Source organism: Rhineura floridana, chromosome 8, assembly GCF_030035675.1.
Source record: "Rhineura floridana isolate rRhiFlo1 chromosome 8, rRhiFlo1.hap2, whole genome shotgun sequence".
Lineage (NCBI taxonomy): Eukaryota > Metazoa > Chordata > Lepidosauria > Squamata > Rhineuridae > Rhineura > Rhineura floridana.
Window position 1 is genome coordinate 107,752,498 of NC_084487.1, and position 20,164 is coordinate 107,772,661.

The window sequence follows — 20,164 nt, forward strand, 5'->3', positions numbered from 1 at the left end:
ACCTGAGGCTGCTTCTAAGTTTTCAGGAGATGAATTGGAATCTGCACCTGATATTTTACCCTTAGCTCTGGCCAGGCAGTTTTTCTGGTAAATTAAGGAACAGCCTGTGGCACCTGAGCCCTTGTCCCAGTTCCTAGCCACAGGACATAAAATAAGGATGTTCCCTTCTGCTCCTGCCAAATAGCCCACAGAGGTGGTTTAATTCCCCACGTCCCTTCAAAACTGTCCGGAGGGCTGAGTGGGTTCTCGTCATGATGTTTTTGAATTGGTCTAGCTTCCCTCATTTCAGCCCTGATGGTTGATGTGAGGCCCCTTTACCTAGAGGTTGTCAGCTGGAACAAAGGGTGCCTATCAAGATTTTGGGGGGGATTGGGGATGCCTAAGCTTAGGTGACAAGGTATTCCCTCTTCCCTGTGTTCTAGCCATGACGCCAGGTGCTTAGGGGGGCAGTGGATACATGTAGTGTACTCCATGGAGAAAGTGTGTTCCTTCCATGTGGAAGGGTTACACAAAGTGACTCCTTTAAACCTAGTCAACCTTCAGGTTGGCTGTGTCTGTTCCCTCCTTCCTCAGAAACATAAGGGGTGAAATATCTGGGAAGAAAACTTATGTATTTCAGGTTTGTTCCTGTGGAAACGTTAGATTTTCCTCCTCAGAACAGACAGGGACATGTGTAATCTGGACTGAGACATTTAGAGAGCTTATTCTCTCTCTTAAAGGCCTGAAATGGTAGGCCAAGGGAACGTTGCCGGGACAACAACAGAGGAGCCTGTTAGCTCCTCTAGTGGGCCACAATCAGGAAGCATATATATGGAAAGCCTCAAACCCTCTCCTGAGGCCTCAAAAGGTTATTACACCCCCTCCCCCCAGGAGAAGGCCCACAACCCTTACATGTGGTAGTATTTGCAAGAACTGTTGGCTTATCTCTATATCCACAGTTTGGAATAAATTCAGATAATTACCTTATGAAGAGCCAGTGGGGTGTAGGCCAGTCACTGCCTGCCAGCGTCAGAGGAAGGCAATGGTGGGCCTCCTCTGAGTGCCGCTTGCCATGAGGCCTTACTCATGGGGTCGTCATGGGTCGGAATCAACTTGAAGGCAACCCCCTTCGACCTTAGGAACCCTTGTGGAGCCTGAGCGCACCCCCCAGAGGATGGTGGTTAAGTGTCCTGGTGGATGAAACTGAAAGATGGGCTTGTCTCTTTTTCTGGTTTCATGAGGCTATATCCCTAGACACTGAAAAAGTTCCACTTGCCTCTGTGTTGTCAGGATTTCAGTATACTGGCTTATGGTATACACAGCTTCAGAAGAGCTCAGTTTCTATACCATAGGTGTAACAGCCTGCACATAATGGCTCCTTCAACCTCAGAGACTATTCTGGTTTTTCTGTCTGAGCCTTGGCAGTTCAGTATTAATTAAAATGTACGTTTTCAATGATCGCCAGTGTGGGACAGTGGCTGGAGTGTTTGACATGGGAGCCCATGGTTCACATCCCCACATGGCTGTGGGGATCATGGGGTGACTTGGGCCAGTCACTGCCTCTCAGCCTCAGAGGAAGACGGTGGTAGGACACCTCTGAGTAGCGCTTACCACAGAAACCCTATGAATTCAACCAAAGGTTTCATGGGGTCGCTATAAGTCGGAACTGGCTTGGAGGCAGTCCACTTCCTTTTATGTGTTAAATGTAACATAAATTTCTTTATTCCTCTCTTTCACAGATAATCCCTGTCCGATGATTGTTTTAATAGAATCAGGGAGCAGAAGATGCTTGCCTCTATATTGTCTAATCAAGAGGAAAAGCAGCTCCTATCCCTCTACTCTTTTATGTCCCTTTAATCACAGTTTGATTATGGGGATGGTTGGCGCTGCACAGTTCTACGTGACATTGCCAGTATCTGCCACCACACACAAGTGTGAGAAGCTGCATGTAGCTGCAGAAGCTTTTGCCTCAGAGTTTGGTATAAGGTCAAACCATTCTGACATATAAATAATGACCTTTACAAGTGTTCATTGGGCATGCTCTTTCTGACTTAATCGGAGGGGGGTGTCGGGCTATAATCTGATGGGTGACACTCATCCCTCAGTCCTTTCAGTAGCTTCTGTTTCCGTTCCATGATCCCACTCCAGAAAAGGGGAGAATTAGGACGTCCATTCCAGACATGCCTTAGAGGGAGCTACAGTGGTAGTTGTTGCTCTCCAATTAATGGAGTGCACGATGGACAGCTTGGTGGCTGAGTGGATCGAGGGACAAGGTTTTTTCGGGGAAAGTCCTGGATATATTATCAGCCTCACGTAAACAGTCAACCAATAGGGGTTTCTCTCCCACCTGGAGGGTTATTTTGAGCTGGTGCTCAAAAATCTCGGTGGATCTATTGTCCTGAAGCGTTCAGGCCTTCCTGGTTTTTTTACACTCAAGGTTGGACCAAGGGTTCAGTGCAGCCATCCTCAGGTGCCAGGCAGCTTCCCTCAGTAGTATGTCCTCTAGTCTGGGGGTTCCCTGTTGTCTTCAAACCGCTTGCTCTAAGCGTTTCCTTAAAGGGGTGGTTCTCGTTTCTCCGCGGACGGTTCACAGATTTTCAACCTGGAACCTAAACTGGATGTTGTTGGCACTAGCAGGCTCACTCTTAGACCCTATGGCCACCTGCCTTCTGAACCCCTTGTCTTATATGACAGTATTGTGGTGGCCACCACATCAGTTTTTTTATAGGTCTCAGGAGATGGACTTACCGTCTTTTCTGACCATCTCCTTCCTTCACTCAGGTGTGTAGGTGGCACCTGTTGGACATTCTTTCTTTCTTGCATTTGTATACCGCCCCATAGCCTAAGTTCTCTGGATGTTGGGGGTGCTACACTCTGGAGTTTAGACATCCCGAATCATCATGTGTATCTTTCCTGGGGAACTCTTAAGGGAAAGAAGGTGTTTACCTCTTCCATCTCTCTCTGGTTCAGGGCAACCATAGCTCAGGCCTAAGTGGCATTGGGTAAGGACCCTGCAGCACATTCTGTTTGAGGGCACATTCTGTTAGAGGGGCGGCTGTCTCTGCATCATGCAAGGGCGGTTTCCCAATCATGGACATCTGTTGGGGAACACGTGGGCCTCTCCACACACCCTCATCAGATATGATAAAATAGATTTCTATTCCCTAGCCAATGCCGTGTTTGGTAGCAAGGCATTCCAGAAGGGGCTAAATCACTAGTTTCACACAGAGGAAGCCCACCCTGGGGATGTGGATAGTGCTATGTTATATCCCTAATCAGGAATGTCCTCCAGCCCTATCTAGCAAAAATGGAAATTTTACTTACCGTGAATTTCTATTTGTAGATAGGGCTGGAGGACATTCCACCCACCTCTCCTTCCTCTGCTATGGCCTTCTGGAGCGAGGGTTTGGAGGCTTGAAGCATTCTGCTAGCGTCTTACATTTTCACACGATGTCTAGTACTGTGTGTATCTCATTTTGTGGGAAGTTTTTCTCCAGTTGTCTGTTTTGTCTCTGGTTATTACCTTTTCCTAGTTACTACTTGTACAGGTGTCTATTTAATTAACGTCTGCATGGTTGGCGTTGATGGGGTCGAGGAGTTCTTGCTCTGTCAGCTTGGTCTGGAGAGCGGGATGACTCCTCCCCCAGGACAGGAGACTAAGAAATTTCTAGACCCTGCCTGTCATGACCAGTAGGAGGAGCCATCCCTAATCAGGAATGTCCTCCAGCCCTATCTACAAATAGAAATTCACGGTAAGTAAAATTTCCATTTTTTACGTCGCACTGCAGTTTCAGATTCAACTGTTAATGCACCCAAAAAAGAAACAGAACATAACCTCCAATTTGAAACACAAAAGGCTGTCTTCACCATCATATGACATTGACCAATAAAAAGGCTTTGAAATTAATAAAAATAAATTTGACACAGATTTCTAGGATAAATAGTGAGGAAAATAAAATTTTCTAGATTAGATTCTCTGTAGAAACATTAGTAACACAGGAAAGAAGCAAAGAAGAATACCAACCAACATACAAAAATATAATTCTCCATCTCTGGAGATAGCAGGTGTTGCTACCACTCACCATATGCTCAGAGGCACATGTTACCAAATTCTTCCAAGCTACACTGTGAAAGACCAACCCAAATGGTGTTTGCATTTTGACAAATGTGTAGGGCAGTCCAATATCTCAGAGAGGAGTTCAGGTCTCCTGCTCCCCTGGTGCATTCACTATAGCTGCCGAATTTCCCTGCTTTTTAAAGTTTGACGGAAATATCTGTGGGCTATAGGTACATTCTTAAACCGCAAGGGTTTTTGCCTATTAGTGAATACTTTACATACTTGGAGAAACCTTCAAATGCATATGCAACAAACTGCTATTAACCTGGCTGGCAGTAGCAGTGGAAAATCATGGGTAACTACTGTATATGCAAACTAACTCAGCCTTAGTTTTAAGCTGTTTTACAGCTTAATTTCTGAGTGGATGATAACGAACACATGTGGTGACTTTATCGCTTCAACTTTCTGTGGAGCCATTTGTATGAAAAACTGCTAGATAAAGAAGCATATTCTTCCATTTGTTTTATGCTATTCCTTATGATTTGCTCTAGGCTCTGACCTTTGTTAACCTGAAATGATCTAGGGTGCCTCCCCGCCACCTGGAGCATCTGTGGGCATATGGCTCTCTCAGACATGCCCCCTGGGGCCTACCAAGGCACCTGCCCTTCTTTACTTTTATTTTTCAAAAAAAAAAATAACGTTTATTTTTTGATGTTTGATTTGGTTTGGGGTTGCCTGTTTTTTTGAGTAAGGATGTTACTTTTAATCTGTATTTTATTGTGTAGGGTGTTTGGCCTGTTTGGGGCAAGGGTCCAAGCATGGGCAGATTTTCTTCTGGAAAATGGGTATTTTGTGGTGCTCACAAATTTCTTTGATTTCCAAATATCCCCAAGCCCAGTAAGGCTGGAGATCCCTGATATAGGGTAAGGAGTATGGCCTTTAATGTCCTGGCAGCCATGCTATGGAATTCTCTGCCAAGGAAGACCAGCCTGGAAGGAGGACTGGTTGTCTTAGAAGTGCTGCTGCTGCTACAGATTTCCTATTTAGAATAAACAGGCAGAAAACATTCCCCCACCCCATAAATCTGGTCTTTCACATTTCTCTTTCTGCTGGTATTACTGTGGTATTGAAACCTGTTGGAGTTTTTATGATGGATTGTATTAATATTATTTGATTCTTTGTTTGTTGTTCATCACTTTGAGTACCTGACAGCATAGAAATATGGTAGATACATGACATAAATAAATGCATGAATAACTTTTCCATGTCAGAAAGAAGGATTGAAAGCTAGTATTCTCTGTGACAGGATGCCTTTGGTGATTTCCACATAGAGGCAATTTCAGACGAGGAAAAGTTGCTATGTTTTCAACTCACTTTTCTGTGAAGGACTGAACTTTCATAGTAATGGAAGTATGAAGGGGTGTTTAGATTGACTGAACTCAGAAGAACTAATCCAGGGATGGAGAATTTATGGCTCTCTGGATGTTGTTGGACTTCAACTCTCATCAGCCCCAGCCAGCATAGCCAATGATCCAGGATGATGCAAGTTGTAGCCCAGCAATATCTAGAGGGCAACACTTTCCACATCCTTGAACTCAACTGACTGTTAGTCTATATGCCATTTGGGGTTGTATTAATAAAAGACAGGACAGCTATAGCTAAAAAGTATACTATCCTGTTAAAGGGGGGTGCCAATATCCTTGGAAGCCTTTCTAGTCTAACCAAAGACAACAGAGGATTTAGTATGCAAGAGGTAAGCTAACTTTTATATAAATGTTTAAAAGTGGCAGGGGCTGTATTTGTAATATGGCCTAGGGAGTGGTTCCTTAGTATTTAATGCAGATACGGAAATGACACAGTACATGTCCAGAAGACTTAATATTTACACATTAGGTGGATAATACTGAAACATGGACAGATCAGGGATTGACAAGGAACACTGAGGACTGAACACAGAAGAGAGTCAAGTAGCAGTAGAAATAGAGGTCAAATGAAATATAGATAGTTCAGGAAAAGCTTTATGAAGAAGTGGCTCTAGAGGAGTGATGGGGACAATATATGGGGACAATATAGCATGTCCACCTTTTCTTGGGGGCTGATCCCATGCAGAAGGTGAGTTTTTGTTCCACAGAATTTAAAAAGAGACATGCATATATTGTCCCAGAATTGGCCATGAGTAGATGGTGAATATTTGTTCTCTAGAGCTAGAGAAAGGATCAGGGGAAAATCACCTTCACTGACAATAATAAATATACTTTATTTAATTGTACTATGTATGCATAGAACAGTATGCAGCCTCATTTACTATACAAAGATGATACCAGCAGAAAAGCTGAGAAATGATGTGTTTATAATTACATAATTTACGACATCTGAGATTTACCCCATCCCACACATACCCCTTACTGTTTGGGGGCAACATAAGATTGGCATAGGAAAAAGGGATAAAGGGCATCAACAAGAAAAAAATATTTTTCACACAATATCTTTGACCACAGAATCTGCAGGAATTTGGCAGAAAAAGTGAGAAAATGTGTGTTAAATTTAATGTAAGTAGAGAGGAAAAGGGGTTAAATTGGATGTCAAATCAGAAGGAATAGCATATATGTTTAAAAAATGCAACTGAAATTATTCTGCCAAGAAAGGTATACTCAAGGTAGATGTGTGCAATGCATGGGGAGCGTTTAGTCTTCCAAAACTGATGTGTCAGTTGAGAAAAATTGGACCTAGTTCCAGATATACCTTACATATGTAATTGTTTTCTAATAGTGGAGAAACTGAATGCCCCCCCCTTGAAACGCAGGTATTTCAGACAGAATCAAGGATTGCAGGGACACCACATTTGGTTTTGCTTGATTAAAAAACAACAGTAACACACACTAAAGTGGATTGTGGACATGCACAGTGCAAGCCAAGTATCAGCAGCAAGAGTAAAACACTTCAGCAGAATTCTCATGTGACTCAGCAGAGAGGAGGTAAAAGATATCCTTGAAAGGGGAAATTCATAGGTTGTATAGCTGATATGCAATAAACTAACTTTAACACAACCACCACCAACACCCCTTACATATGACTATACTGGACAGAGAGGGGTAAATGTCTGAAGTATTGTGACACACATCAAGGAGCAGTAGCTCAATTAAGCTGACATTCACCACAAACCAGAGGAAAATGGATGTGCTCAAATGCGCACACAATGTTTTGTGCACATGGGCTGCCCTATTCATTCTGAGAGAAGGGACGCATGGACTTACCTCCTCAGTTAATTTGAATGAGGGAGCTGTTGCAAGTAGCTCCATGTGCATATAAAAGCTCATGCACTTGAAAAAGATGATAATATAGGGTGGATGCTGCATGTGTCTGAATTGTTGTTGTTGTTATGTGCCTTCAAGTCGATTACGACTTATGGTGACCCTGCATATATAATCTCAATTCAGGATAGTAAGAAACGAAATTCTTCCCTTTCTTTATTTGGCACATGCTTACCTATAAGCTGCTTTTTAAAATATGTCCTAGCTTCCTCATTTATAATAAGGAAAGCCAGTAATCTTTACCTAATGCTTACACTTTAGGAATGAGAAATGCTAGTAATTATTGCTATTTGCTCTCCTCCAATGAAACAGATTTTTCTTTCAGATCTGCAATTCTGTCTATCTTTAGAATACGAGAATTATTGTGAACAATTGGCACAGGATAAACAAGAAACCTGACTTTTACCACACAGTTCAATATAGCTTTTTGCTATCAGCAAAGCAGACTGAGGATAAAAAAGGCATATCAACCTATCATGTTTTCCATGGATTTATTTTTTAAAAGAAAGAGATACGTGCTTGAACAAAAACAACAGTACACCACACACAGAAGTTTTGCCCACTGCTATAAAAAGTACACATGCAGGACAAATTAAAAAATCCAAGCCAAATGTTTCTGGGCTTTTGCTTTAAAAAAACAAATGAAATGTTGCAAGGAACATATGCCCACTGAAAAAAGTAAGCCATGCATAAAAAAATTAAGAAGTGTAGAAAAGGTATTTAGCATATCAATAAGAGTCCAGAAGACGAAGAGGAGGAAGAGAGAGTACCTGTGTACCTCCAACAGAGAGGAATCACTTTCATCAGACCTACAATGACCAGTGGTAGGATTACGGAAAAAGAATACAGGTATCAGCAGAGTAAAGATTCCATTACAAAAAGAATGAACAATAGCATTTGTTACTTAAGGAAGCAGCACCAGTTTGCAGGCTGCAGCCAAACTGCCCTTAGAGTTTAGTAACACTGGGGAATAAGCTGCAAACTTTGTATCTTTCCCCAGATGGAAAAATATTGTTATATCATAGTTACTCTTGTGCAAGCCATTTGCAGTATCCTCAATATTTCTTGCAGAAATCTATGGGGAAAAGAAACCTGATAAAATGGCTGCAATGTGGCCTCTTGCCTTTGCAGTAATTCATATATGCATTATAAAAGGGGGAATCTAAGGGTGCTAGTATCTGCTTTGGAATCATGTTCAAAATCACTATTGAGTTTTAAACAAAAACATTTAACCTTTTTTTTAACTGAATTGAGATCCAGTCATGTAATTTTTGCTCTTCACTTTGTAATAATATAAAAATCATCCAGATTTTTAAAAACATGCAAGTATACCTTTAACAAGTAAGGTCACTGAAGGCTTCATAACAAATCAAACATGCTACGAGTTTGATTTTGATTTGGGCTTACAATTACTAAAACTCAAAGCATACAAACAGCCATAAATGTCATTATTTCCATTAGTGAACTATTACTACTTTTAGCTGGTATGAAACAGCTACAAGTATAACTTTAAACTACTGGGATGCTTGCAAGCAACTGTTAGGGATATGTATAGTAACTGCAGATTGCAGGGGAAAATATTAGATTAAAATAGCAGAAAGATCAGCAACAGGAGAAAAAAGCCATCAACGATACTGCAATCAAAAGCAGGGAGTTTAGCACAATTGGGTTGCACTTGAAGTTCAGCAATCTTGCAATAGAGATTCTGGATCATCTCAAACATGTCGTCACATGAGAAAAACAATATTTAGAATCTAGCGGCATCGAGGTTTTCTGTAGTCTTATTATATGCTGTTGCTCAACCCTAAAACATGTGGTTCATGGGTTAATTATTGACATGAACCTTCACAATGCTTTGCTCAACAGCCTAGCAACTCAAAGTACTCCCATGACTTAAAGAACACAGCATGGAAAAACAGACCGTTCATAGGGTAGAAGTGAACATAAGTTACAAGCACAAGAAATAGGTTTCAGCAGGAAACAAAGATTGTGGAACTATGGCAATTCCATGTCATTTTTAAAAGGCTATTTTGTGGGGGTGGGAAACAACAAGAAGATAAACAACAATGCTATTTTCATCTCTGGCAAGAAAGAGCCAGAGCAATAACCTTTTGTAGCTATGTTTCAGGCTTACGTGTGCTTTGAGCACATCCACACTGTGGGACTCTGGGTCTTTCCTTTGTGACTTACTTATCCTGCTGAACTGATGTGTTTCCCTGAGAAACAGTAAGGCGGCTAAAAACATTCAGTTCATTACGGGGCCGGCTTGGTGGGGAGGAAGGAGGTGACAGACTAGCCTCTGAGGTTCCAGAATCTGAGCTACAAGAAAAAAATTAAACATTAAAAGCCTCTTCTATTAAGAAAGAAAAGAAAAGGTAAATGAATTTGTTAGAGAGGTTAAAATGAAGAAACATGCCTCGCAACATTCATTGATGTCTGCTTGCTTAATCAAGAAATGCAGTTTGCATGCTTCCCTGGCAGAACATAAAATGTAATCCTTACACAGTAATAAAATGTTGCTGGCCACAAGATGGCAGTATATTCACACATTTATTTATTTAAAAATTAAGCAGTACATAGAAGTGACCCATAGAAAAAGACAGTGTAAAATGAAGGAGAGTTCTAGGATGAAAACATATAGGATTTTATCTTCCAATGACATTGCAGTCCTTTTGAAAATGATAATTGAAAATTAATGTTGCCACACTGATTTTCAGTGTCAATTATCACTACAATGAAATTTGAATGAAATATTTATTACATTTATATCCCACTTTCCTCCAAGTAGCTCAAGGTGGCATATTTTATCATGACAACAATACTTTCAATATCTGTAATGCACAAACAATGTTAATTTTTTAAAAAGAATCTTACTGTTTTTGTTCTTTTGACGTGGGTTTATCTGGAGATTTCTCATAGGTTTTTCTCTTTGATAAAGGCGAGGGTTCTGATATTTTCTTTTCTGTCAGAGATGACTGTCTAGACCTGAGAGAACAGAAAATATTGCCTCTTAGAGCATCTGCTTATTTCTTTTCATTGCATATTTACTTTCTTTAACACTGAGTGCTAGCTCCAGATGAAAAAAAAGGCAGGAAAAAATGAATATTTGTATAGTGAGATAAGTCACAAACATGTATTCTTTACTTGATGACTGCAATATCAACTTCATGCTATCACAGGCCAAGTTTCTGAATTACTACATATCACCTCAGTCACAAGATTTCAATTGTATACATTCAGCTATAAGTCAGAGCTGATTCATTAATGTATTGTATATCACTCAATACCTGAATGTGTAAACAGAATCTACTAATGTACCTTCATATTCAAACAAAACACTCTGCATTTACTTAAAGGAAGGTTGGAAACACCTGTGGCCCTCCAGATGATGCTAAACTACAACTCCCATCATCCCTCACCATTAGCCATGCTAGTTGGGCTGATGCGAGTTGTGGTCCAACAGCATCTAGAGGGTCCTCATCTCTGACTTAAAGCATTTCTATACCACCTCTTCACCAAAGTCTTGAGGCACTGTATATATTAAAAGACAGGGCAAAAATTATTAAATATTTCAAACACAACAATATACAGAATAAAACACAGCACATAGGAGGGATCCCTCCCTAGATGTCAGGATGAAATCTTCCAAACTAGCCTTCTCTCTGATATCTAGGCAGGTTTTTTTTACATATAGAGGGGTTTTTTTTTCTTTGATAGAGGAGCATTCAATCGTGTGAATCCCCAAATGCAGTCTGAGTGGTACAGCCCAGATACAAGTGTTTATCAACCTTAGGGAGAGCTAGGTCTAAAAGACCACTTTTCATCTACTTCTATTTATACCTCTAATGTTTGAGCAGATATGTGAAGAAGCTGCAGATCAAGCTCTCTATGATGAGGAGACACGAACCCATGGTTTAAAATAAACTATGGTTAACAGTTTATTGGGTGCAGAATACATAAGCTGTGGTTAAGCAAAAATTGAAGTGAATGCTTCTGAACACCTTACAGGGTCTGCAGAAACACTGTATGGAAAAAAGATGGCTACCCCAATGGGTTTAAAGGGGGCAAAAGGTGTCATGTCCTCTTGTCTCCAGGAGTCACTTGCAACCCCATTTTTACTATGTGTGGCAGCGTCTGCCCTCTCCCAAGCCACTCAAAGCGACAATTACTTGGTAAAATAAAGAAAGGTAAGGCAGTTTCCTTATTTGGACCACCTCACCTTAATTTGATGATTTTTAAAAGAATCCACATATTTTATGTGTAAATGGGATAGGACTACTCTCAGAAGATGTATGGACCCGGGAAGAACAGATCTGGAGTGATATATAGATGGATGACATACACACACGCACACACACACACACACACACATACTCCTCCTGTAAATTTTACATCAAGGAGTTTAAAATTATTATTACATTTGTATACCGCCCCATAGCCAAAGCAGTTTACAACAATTAAAAACATTAAAAACAAATATACAAATATACAAATTTAAAGACACGTTTTAAAAAACAATTTAAAAACACATGCTAAAAATGCAGTTTGGGGCTTGGGCAGCCAGGCTGCTCACATGAGAAATATGCAGGGGTCAGAAGTAGGTTGAATGGCAAAATGTTTATGCTCCTTTAGACCACTGTTCGTATGTTCACTATCCTGCTTACTATGGGTTTTTAATTTTTCTGTGGCATTTCATTTTAGAAGCAACATAAAGTGTTGTCACACAAACTAACTTGCTGTGAAACAATGAGGCTGCCTAAGGACATTTGAGCTGCATGACCAAGGCCTGGTCATACTCAACTCCCCTTTGCAGTTACGTATTTCCTGTTTTTTAAATCTCAAGGAGGGGATAATGCAATTGCAATTGCAATTGCAATTGCACAAGCATCAACTCTGCCTACTTTTGTATCAGTATATTTTCCTCTCTATTATATCGTATTTTTGGTCATAATGGGGACTACCAAAATTCATCTGGTAAATTTGCACAAGGCATAATGAGGAAATAAGCAACCCTCACTTTCTAAACAGGAATAAAGAAAGGGTGGAGCAAAATGAAGTTATATTAACGCTCTAGGATTGGGGTTTCCCAATGTAATTTTCATTTTGTAAAAGCATCAAGGGACACCCAATTTAGATTGGGGCAGTGGTGTGAGCAGACTGGGGGGAGGGAATCATCCATGTTCAGCCATTTCCCCAGTCCCAGTAGCCCCCATCCTGTGGTGCCATTAAACTGGAAGAAGAAAAATTAGTAGGCACAAATTTCCCTCTGTGGGTGATAACGGGTGAGAAAAGAAGAGAGATGTTGATCAGGGATGCAGTGCATGAGGAAAAGGTTAGACTCTCCCCCCATTCCTACCCCCCAGACTCAATATGAAAAGAAAATAATACTGGGAGGTGGAGTCTCAGGTGTAGTTTGGCCTATAGATCAATCTCCTGGTGTCCTTTATATTTGGCAACTACGGTTAATGACTTCAGAATAAGACTGGTTATTAAGTCAGCTTCAAACCATGATTCAGTATCCTGGCTTGCTCCAAAGCCATTAGCCATACTTTCTGGTTTGGATAAAATGGAAGTTTAAGACTTCCTGGCTTGATCGCTCATTCATGCAAGGGGAGGAGAGATGCAGCTGCTTGTGCAGCAAAAAGAGACTCATTCTTACCTCAGCTTATTCGTTCAAGATACAATCACCCAAATGTAGCCAGTACATAAAGGAAATCTGCCTAAGCATCAGCTCATTTGGTCAATGCTTCCAAAATTTGGCCAGGCAAGCTCAGAGATTGCCAGCTCACCTGCTCCCATTGCCCAAATGTTTGGGGACTGAGAAGTTTCCTGAAGCCCGTAAAAACCAACCTTCAACGATTTTGTACAGCACAGCTTTTTTCAAGGTATAATTAGTATCCAGGATTAGGTATAATTAGTATCCAGGATTTGGATATTATGAGCCAGAGAATAACTTCTCAGCGAAATTACACTCTATTTGTATTACATCTGTCTGTTATGATTTGGACAAACTTGTATTCTGAACAGCATAATAATTGTTTCTGACATGTCTTAGGGTAAACACTAATATTTGAAAATATATCCATGTATGTAAATGTGAAGGTAATTGCAATGTATGCGTGCTAGAAAACTGCAGCCAACACATTGGTCAATGAATAGATGGATGTTAAAATGCTGTGAATTGTCATAAGCCCCTAGCTTATGCCCACAATGGCTACATGGTCTGAAGACACATGAGGCCACCACTTTGCTGAAGCTAAGCAGGTCTGGGTCTGGTCAGTGCCTGGATGGGAGACCACCTGGGAATCACATGTATGCTGCCTTGGGTTCCATGGTGAAAGAAAGGAGGGGTATTAATGTAACAAACAAGCAAATACATTCCTGAATGTCTTCCAAGCTATAGTTCTGAGCGCTGGGAACACATAGACATGAGTCTTAGACTCACACACTTCCTTCCCTTTCCACCTTCCTTTACAGGTGAGGGGAGGAGAAGGTTTTGTTCCTGACTTGCAATTATTGTAAACTATGAACAGAAGCTTCTCATGTCCTTTCCTCGCTCACAAAGGGGAAAAAGAGGGTGAGGAAATGCGAAACACTAAGATGTGGAACACTAAGCTTCCTCATAATTATCATATTTAATCATGATTTGCCTGAATTGGGTCATTGTGTTTGAAGACCCACATGGCATCTTCAAGCATTATGACGTCAACCATATTAATACACGAATGAGAAACACATATCTGTATTGAGTGATGCTGTGGTATTTATTAAAAAAACTCTTCACATGGATGCTGCTTTTTAAGCTGAACAGCTCCAAACACCACTGTATCTCTTGAGCAGCCAGGATCTTGAACTAGGAAAGGCCTCCACATGAAAGTAACTTCAAGTCTAAGTTTATACAAGTCCTGCTTTGAGAGCAAGCAGGAAGAGATGACCCTGCTCAGGATACTCTCCCCCATCAGTTTTTATTATGGTAACACATTTTATGGGTATTTATTTTGATGATAAATTTTGAGGTTTTATTACTGTTTTATGCTACTGATTTTATTATTATGTCTATGTACACATATGGCCTGTTTGGTTGATAAGCAATAAAATTTGATTTCATATCTGTTGTGCTGTAATATCTTTAATATTCTTACCTGCCCTGAGGCCAGGGTATATGTAACAATAAATGCATGTTACAGGTTTGATGTAACAGCATCCAAAAGTTGGTGTTTTTTTTTTAATGAAACACAACAGAGAGGCTTTGAGGAAAGGAATACGGTGTATGTGAGCTGCTGCTTAATCCTTTCTACCACTGCTATTATTCTGCTAAAAATCACCCACCCCAAAACCTGCTTTTCCAGCATGAAAAAAAAAGATATTGGCACCCATATTTTTTTTGAGCATGTGACAAATTATTTTGAGCAGAAAAGAAAGCCCACAGAGGAAAGGCTTATGTAGCTGCATCCCCATTTTTCCACTGGTCAAACCCAGAGCCTACTGTGGTTGCTTTTTGTTGTTATAAACATTTATCAGGAAACTGTTACAGTATCAGGTATTGTAGGTATCAGTATTAGGGCCATTTCAAACATTATAATAAAGGCAACCCTGAAATGTGTGACTAAGTATAGTCCACATGAAGCCAAAGCCAATCATAGCTCCCTGGCTAGTGTACTTACATGAAAAAACAATGCATAAACCTATTTGTCACATGCATGCTTGACATTTTTAGTTGTATGCTTAAAGCACCTTAGGTGTATATCCTATAACATAATATATGAAGTGGCTCTTACGAAGGCAGTAAATTGATTGAACCATTTCAGTCACTTTTGTATTTGTTGTGTAAAATAAAAGCAAACAAAGCTTGCTTGGGAGAAAAGGGAACCAGTACGTTAGCTTCCAAAACAGATGTAACTTTGGCTTGATTTGCAATTATCTTTATGAACAAATGTTTAAAAACTCAAAAAAATTACCTGAATCTTGGATTCCATGACAAATATTTGATTTTTTTGTTAAAGTTGTGATGCTCCAAGAACACTGCTGAACAGATAAGCAGGATTCTCAACCTATACTCGCTATTATTTACGCTAAGTAAAGCATTGCTTCAGAAAGTAGTTGCAAAAGCATTAAAGCCAAGAGTATTAATAAAAAGTACCTGTCAGGAGTATTTTATTGCTTATTTCTATTGCCACAAGCAACATGCATGAAAAAAGTAAAATTATTAGAATTCATTCTGAGCTGCTCCAAAAAAAGTTAATAGTTTTATTGTAGCAGGTAGATTGATACAGGAAATTTTATATATATATATATTAGTGCTTATATTTACAAAAGAGACACAATAATATATTTTTCCTGAAAATATTCCATACATTTGGGGGATTAGTTTCTAAAATGTTCTGTGCTCTTTTACATTAGTAAGTTCAATGTATAACACAGAAATAAGATTTCTAAATAAAAATGCTGCTATCAGTAATCTAACTCATGAACCTAAATTAAATAATACTGCTTGCATAAAAAATGCGTTCATGTTTAGAAAAGAAGTGAAATGGCTCATGGGGTGTTTGCCTGAACTATGAGCTTCAACCTTCTGCTGAGCAATAGTATGCAGCAGCAAAACTGGAGTACGGTATTTGTAGAGTCCACAATACACCCCAAACACTTTGAACAGATGTTCACCAACATGTGACTTCCAATGGTGCTGTTCTGCTTGTGCAATAGCTTTTCATCTAGCGGAGACATCTGCTAACATGAGAGCCCCCTTTCCACTGTAGCCTCTGGCACCCCCTTCCATACAGTTCTATAGGTGGAGATGGTGATCTGGTGGTGGGGTGTTTTTCATCTACCCCATTGTCATGGACAGATCACCGCTTGTTGAGATTTATACTCACAGCAGCTCTTTCCCTCTGCAAAGGTGGAGGATCTATTAAGTTGATCCGCTCCCGGAGCCGGATGGATCCCGTAGGTTTTCAGAGGGCTCTGGGAGATTTTCCGGCTGATAGGACTGGTGCTCCTGTTGAGGCCTTGGTCGCACTGTGGAATACGGAACTGACCCGGGCTATTGACACGATCGCTCCCGCGCGCCCCCTCCGGTGTAGAGCTCATACAGCTCCGTGGTATACTCCAGAGCTGAGAGCGATGAAACAAGAGAGGAGGAGGCTGGAGTGCAGATGGAGGAAAACTCCCAGTGGATACAACCATGCCTTGGTAAGTGCCACCAATAAGTTGTATACAAAAGCGGTAAGGACAGCAAAGAAGCTCTATTTTGCTGCCTCTATTAGATCATCTTTATGCCGCCCAGCGGAGCTTTTTAACGTCGTGCGAGGGCTCTTACACTCTGGCCCCCACGATACTATGGAAACATCTGAGACCCGCTGCAACGAAATTGCTGGACACTTTCAAGATAAGATCGCATGTATCCGCAGGGACCTTGACTCTGATGTTGTGACAGATGAATCCATTGAAGTGTCCGGAGCACGGCCTTGTCCTTCTTTATTGGATGAGTTTCAGTTGGTGCAGCTCGAGGCAGTGGACAAGGTGCTTGGAATGGTTCGGGCAACCACGTCTGTTCTGGATCCTTGCCCATCTTGGCTAGTGAAAGCTAGCAGGGCTGGGACCACCGGTTGGGCCAAGGAAGTGGTTAACGCCTCCTTGAGGGAGGGAGTAGTCCCTGGTAGCCTCAAGGAGGCAGTAGTGAGACCTCTTTTAAAGAAACCCTCCTTGGACCCAGATAATTTGAATAACTATAGACCGGTGGCGAATGTCCCTTTTTTGGGCAAGGTTTTGGAGCGGGTGGTTGCCAGCCAACTCCAGGCGCTCTTGGATGAAACCGATTATCTAGATCCATTTCAATCCGGTTTCAGGCCCGGTTTTGGCACCGAAACAGCCTTGGTCGCCCTGTATGATGACCTTTATCGAGAGAGGGACAGGGGGAGTGTGACTCTGTTGATTCTCCTTGATCTCTCAGCGGCGTTTGATACCATCAACCATGGTATCCTCCTGGGGAGACTCGCGGAGTTGGGTGTCGGGGGCACTGCTTGGCAGTGGTTCCGCTCCTACTTAGCGGATTGTCACCAGAAGGTAGTGCTTGGGGAACATCCCTCGACACTATGGACTCTCCATTGTGGAGTCCCCCAGGGATCGGTCTTGTCCCCCATGCTTTTCAACATCTACATGCAGCCGCTGGGTGCGGTCATCAGGAGTTTTGGAGTGCGTTGCCATCAGTACGCTGATGACACGCAGCTCTATTTCTCCTTTTCAACTTCCTCAGGTGAGTCTGTTCATGTGCTGAACCGTTGCCTGACCGCGATAATGGACTGGATGAGAGCTAATAAACTGAGACTCAATCCAGACAAGACCGAGACATTGTTGGTGAACGCCGCCTTCCCTGCTCAGATGGTGGATGCTTACCCTGTTCTGGATGGGGTTACACTCCCCCTGAAAGAACAGGTACGTAGTTTGGGGGTTCTTCTCGACTCTTCCTTGTCTCTTGAGGCCCAAGTGGCCTCGGTGGCATGGAATGCGTTTTACCATCTTCGTCTGGTAGCCCAACTACGCCCCTATCTGGACAGGGACGACCTCGCCTCCGTTGTCCACGCTCTGGTAACTTCAAGATTGGATTACTGTAATGCGCTCTACATAGGGCTGCCCTTGAAGATAGTTCAGAAGCTTCAGCTGGTGCAGAATGCAGCTGCCAGATTATTGACGAGGACCAGTTGGTCTTCGCATATAACACCTGTCCTGGCGCGTCTGCACTGGCTTCCTATTTGCTTCCGGGCGACATTCAAGGTGCTGGTTTTGACCTATAAAGCCTTACACGGCGTGGGACCTCAATACCTTGTGGAACGCCTCTCTCGCTATGAACCTACCCGCTCACTTCGTTCAGAATCTAAGGCCCTCCTCCGGGTACCAACCCATCGGGAAGCCCGGAGGGTGGTTACGAGATCTAGGGCCTTTTCTGTGGTGGCCCCTGAGTTGTGGAACAGCTTCCCCGAAGAGGTACGCCTGGCGCCTACACTTTAATCTTTTCGGCGCCAGGTAAAGACCTTTTTATGCTCCCAGGCATAATCTTCTTAATCTTTTTTAATCTTTTAATCTGTATTTTTAATTTTTGTAGTATTTATTTTGTTTTTGCTGTGTTTTTTGTTGTTTGTTTGTATATGTTTTTGTATTTTTATTATGATATATTGTATTTTATCTTGTTTGTTCACCGCCCTGAGAGCTATTTTGCTAAGGGCGGTATATAAATTGAAATAATAAAATAAATAAATAAATATAGGGTCTCCCAACCCTCTGGAACAGATTTTCAGGGGGCTTCAAGGTAAGCTAGCGGAGGCTTCTGCTATATCATATGGTGTTCTATAAGTGGAACAGCAGTACTAGATATTATCCAATGGATCCACTCCATGCAAAAAAATTCAGATATGCTTTAAAACTTAGATTTTACATCATTTTAAAATCGTATTAATTTTTCATGTTATTTGTCCTTTCTTTGAATATTTTACAACAATTTGTGGGTTTACAGTACATGAATTGGTGTTTACAAAAAGAAAATCTACTTAAAACATTGTATACTAAAAATTTAGTCCATTCTGTGGTGAGTGTACAAGCAGAAGCTAAGGGATGAGAATGAAAGATTTTCTCTGATGAGCCTGAATTACACTGCCATCTAAGCAAAGTTTTTAAAAGGTTACAAGAAGTTACACCCCAGCAACATGCATTTTAAGAAGCCAAAGGAAAGTTAGTGCATTGTGCAAAACTTACATGCTGCCCATCTTAGAAGGCAAGCCTGTCTGTGAGACAATGGCCTCCCTATCCCTAGCAACAGATTCTTTCATGTCAAGGTTCATTGCACCTTCCTGAGCTTCTACAACGGATGCAAGAGGGCCAGCCAAAGCTGCGTCTCCTGTATTGACATCAGAGGTTAAGTCATTGCTATCAGCATAAAGCAATTCCATTTGGGTTGTTGTCCGACGGCGTGCCTGAAATAAATTGGGGGGGAAATAAAAACATTTGCATGAAACACAAAATGATTTTTATAGCATACAGCACGAAGTGAAAATATTTTGATATATTTTTTTTCTTGAACAGAAAATTCACTGGAATAATAGTTGTCCCCTATCTATTCTGTTTGAGAAAAACAAAACACCAATGGTTCAGTTCTCTGCTTTAAACTTAAAATGGTTCATTTCACAAGCTTATATATAATTACATATTGTTCATCTTAACACACCCTCAGTGCTTTTAAGGATGGTCAACCACTTTCTCTAGAACCAAAGACAAATCACTTCTCCTTCACTTAATCCTGAAATAAGATTATTCCTAAACTTTCCGGCACCACGTCAAACACACAGCTAATATCTGAATGTAGCTTGTTCTGTTAATGGAGTGCTGATTGCTGATAACACATGAGGTACAGCAGCAATCACCCTTTATTCCTGGCCCATACGCATGCAGAAACCACGCAGAATTGGATACCTGTCACAGAATTCAGTTTTTTTTAGAATTTTGGTTCTCATCTTTAAAAGAGCAGCAAAATTCTGTCCCTCATGGCAGCAAAACCAAAGGCTATGAGGCAATGCCTGCTGAAATCTCAGAAACAAGAGAAGTGAGCTGAACAAGCTGGCTGGGGACAAGACATATACAAAATGAAACTTGCCAAATACATTAGAGAAATTTGTGAAAAAAATCCTTAATTTGCTTAAATGCAGAATTTCATTTTTTAGTGCAGAATACACAAATCTGCTATAGTTGATATGAGTAAACAGGGAAGATTCACAAATCCAAAATCATTATTTCATTTGAAATAAGGTTTTACTAACATTTTATAAATAGG

General features: G+C 41.0%; 1 protein-coding gene across 7 annotated transcripts in view; it reads right to left on the reverse strand.

The window, feature by feature from the left end:
• Positions 1-20,164, reverse strand: part of KIF21A (kinesin family member 21A) — a 139,545-nt gene that overhangs the window by 22,955 nt on the left and 96,426 nt on the right. For 3 of the 7 annotated variants that reach the window (XM_061640322.1, XM_061640320.1, XM_061640319.1), the window contains 4 exons: positions 19,093-19,310; positions 10,222-10,332; positions 9,538-9,666; positions 8,118-8,156 (listed from right to left, as the gene is read on the reverse strand). In XM_061640322.1, coding sequence (XP_061496306.1) covers positions 8,118-8,156; positions 9,538-9,666; positions 10,222-10,332; positions 19,093-19,310 — 497 coding nt within the window. The remainder of the gene's footprint in view (positions 1-8,117; positions 8,157-9,537; positions 9,667-10,221; positions 10,333-19,092; positions 19,311-20,164) is intronic. The other 4 variants (XM_061640323.1, XM_061640321.1, XM_061640324.1 and 1 more) reach the window with 3 other exon arrangements.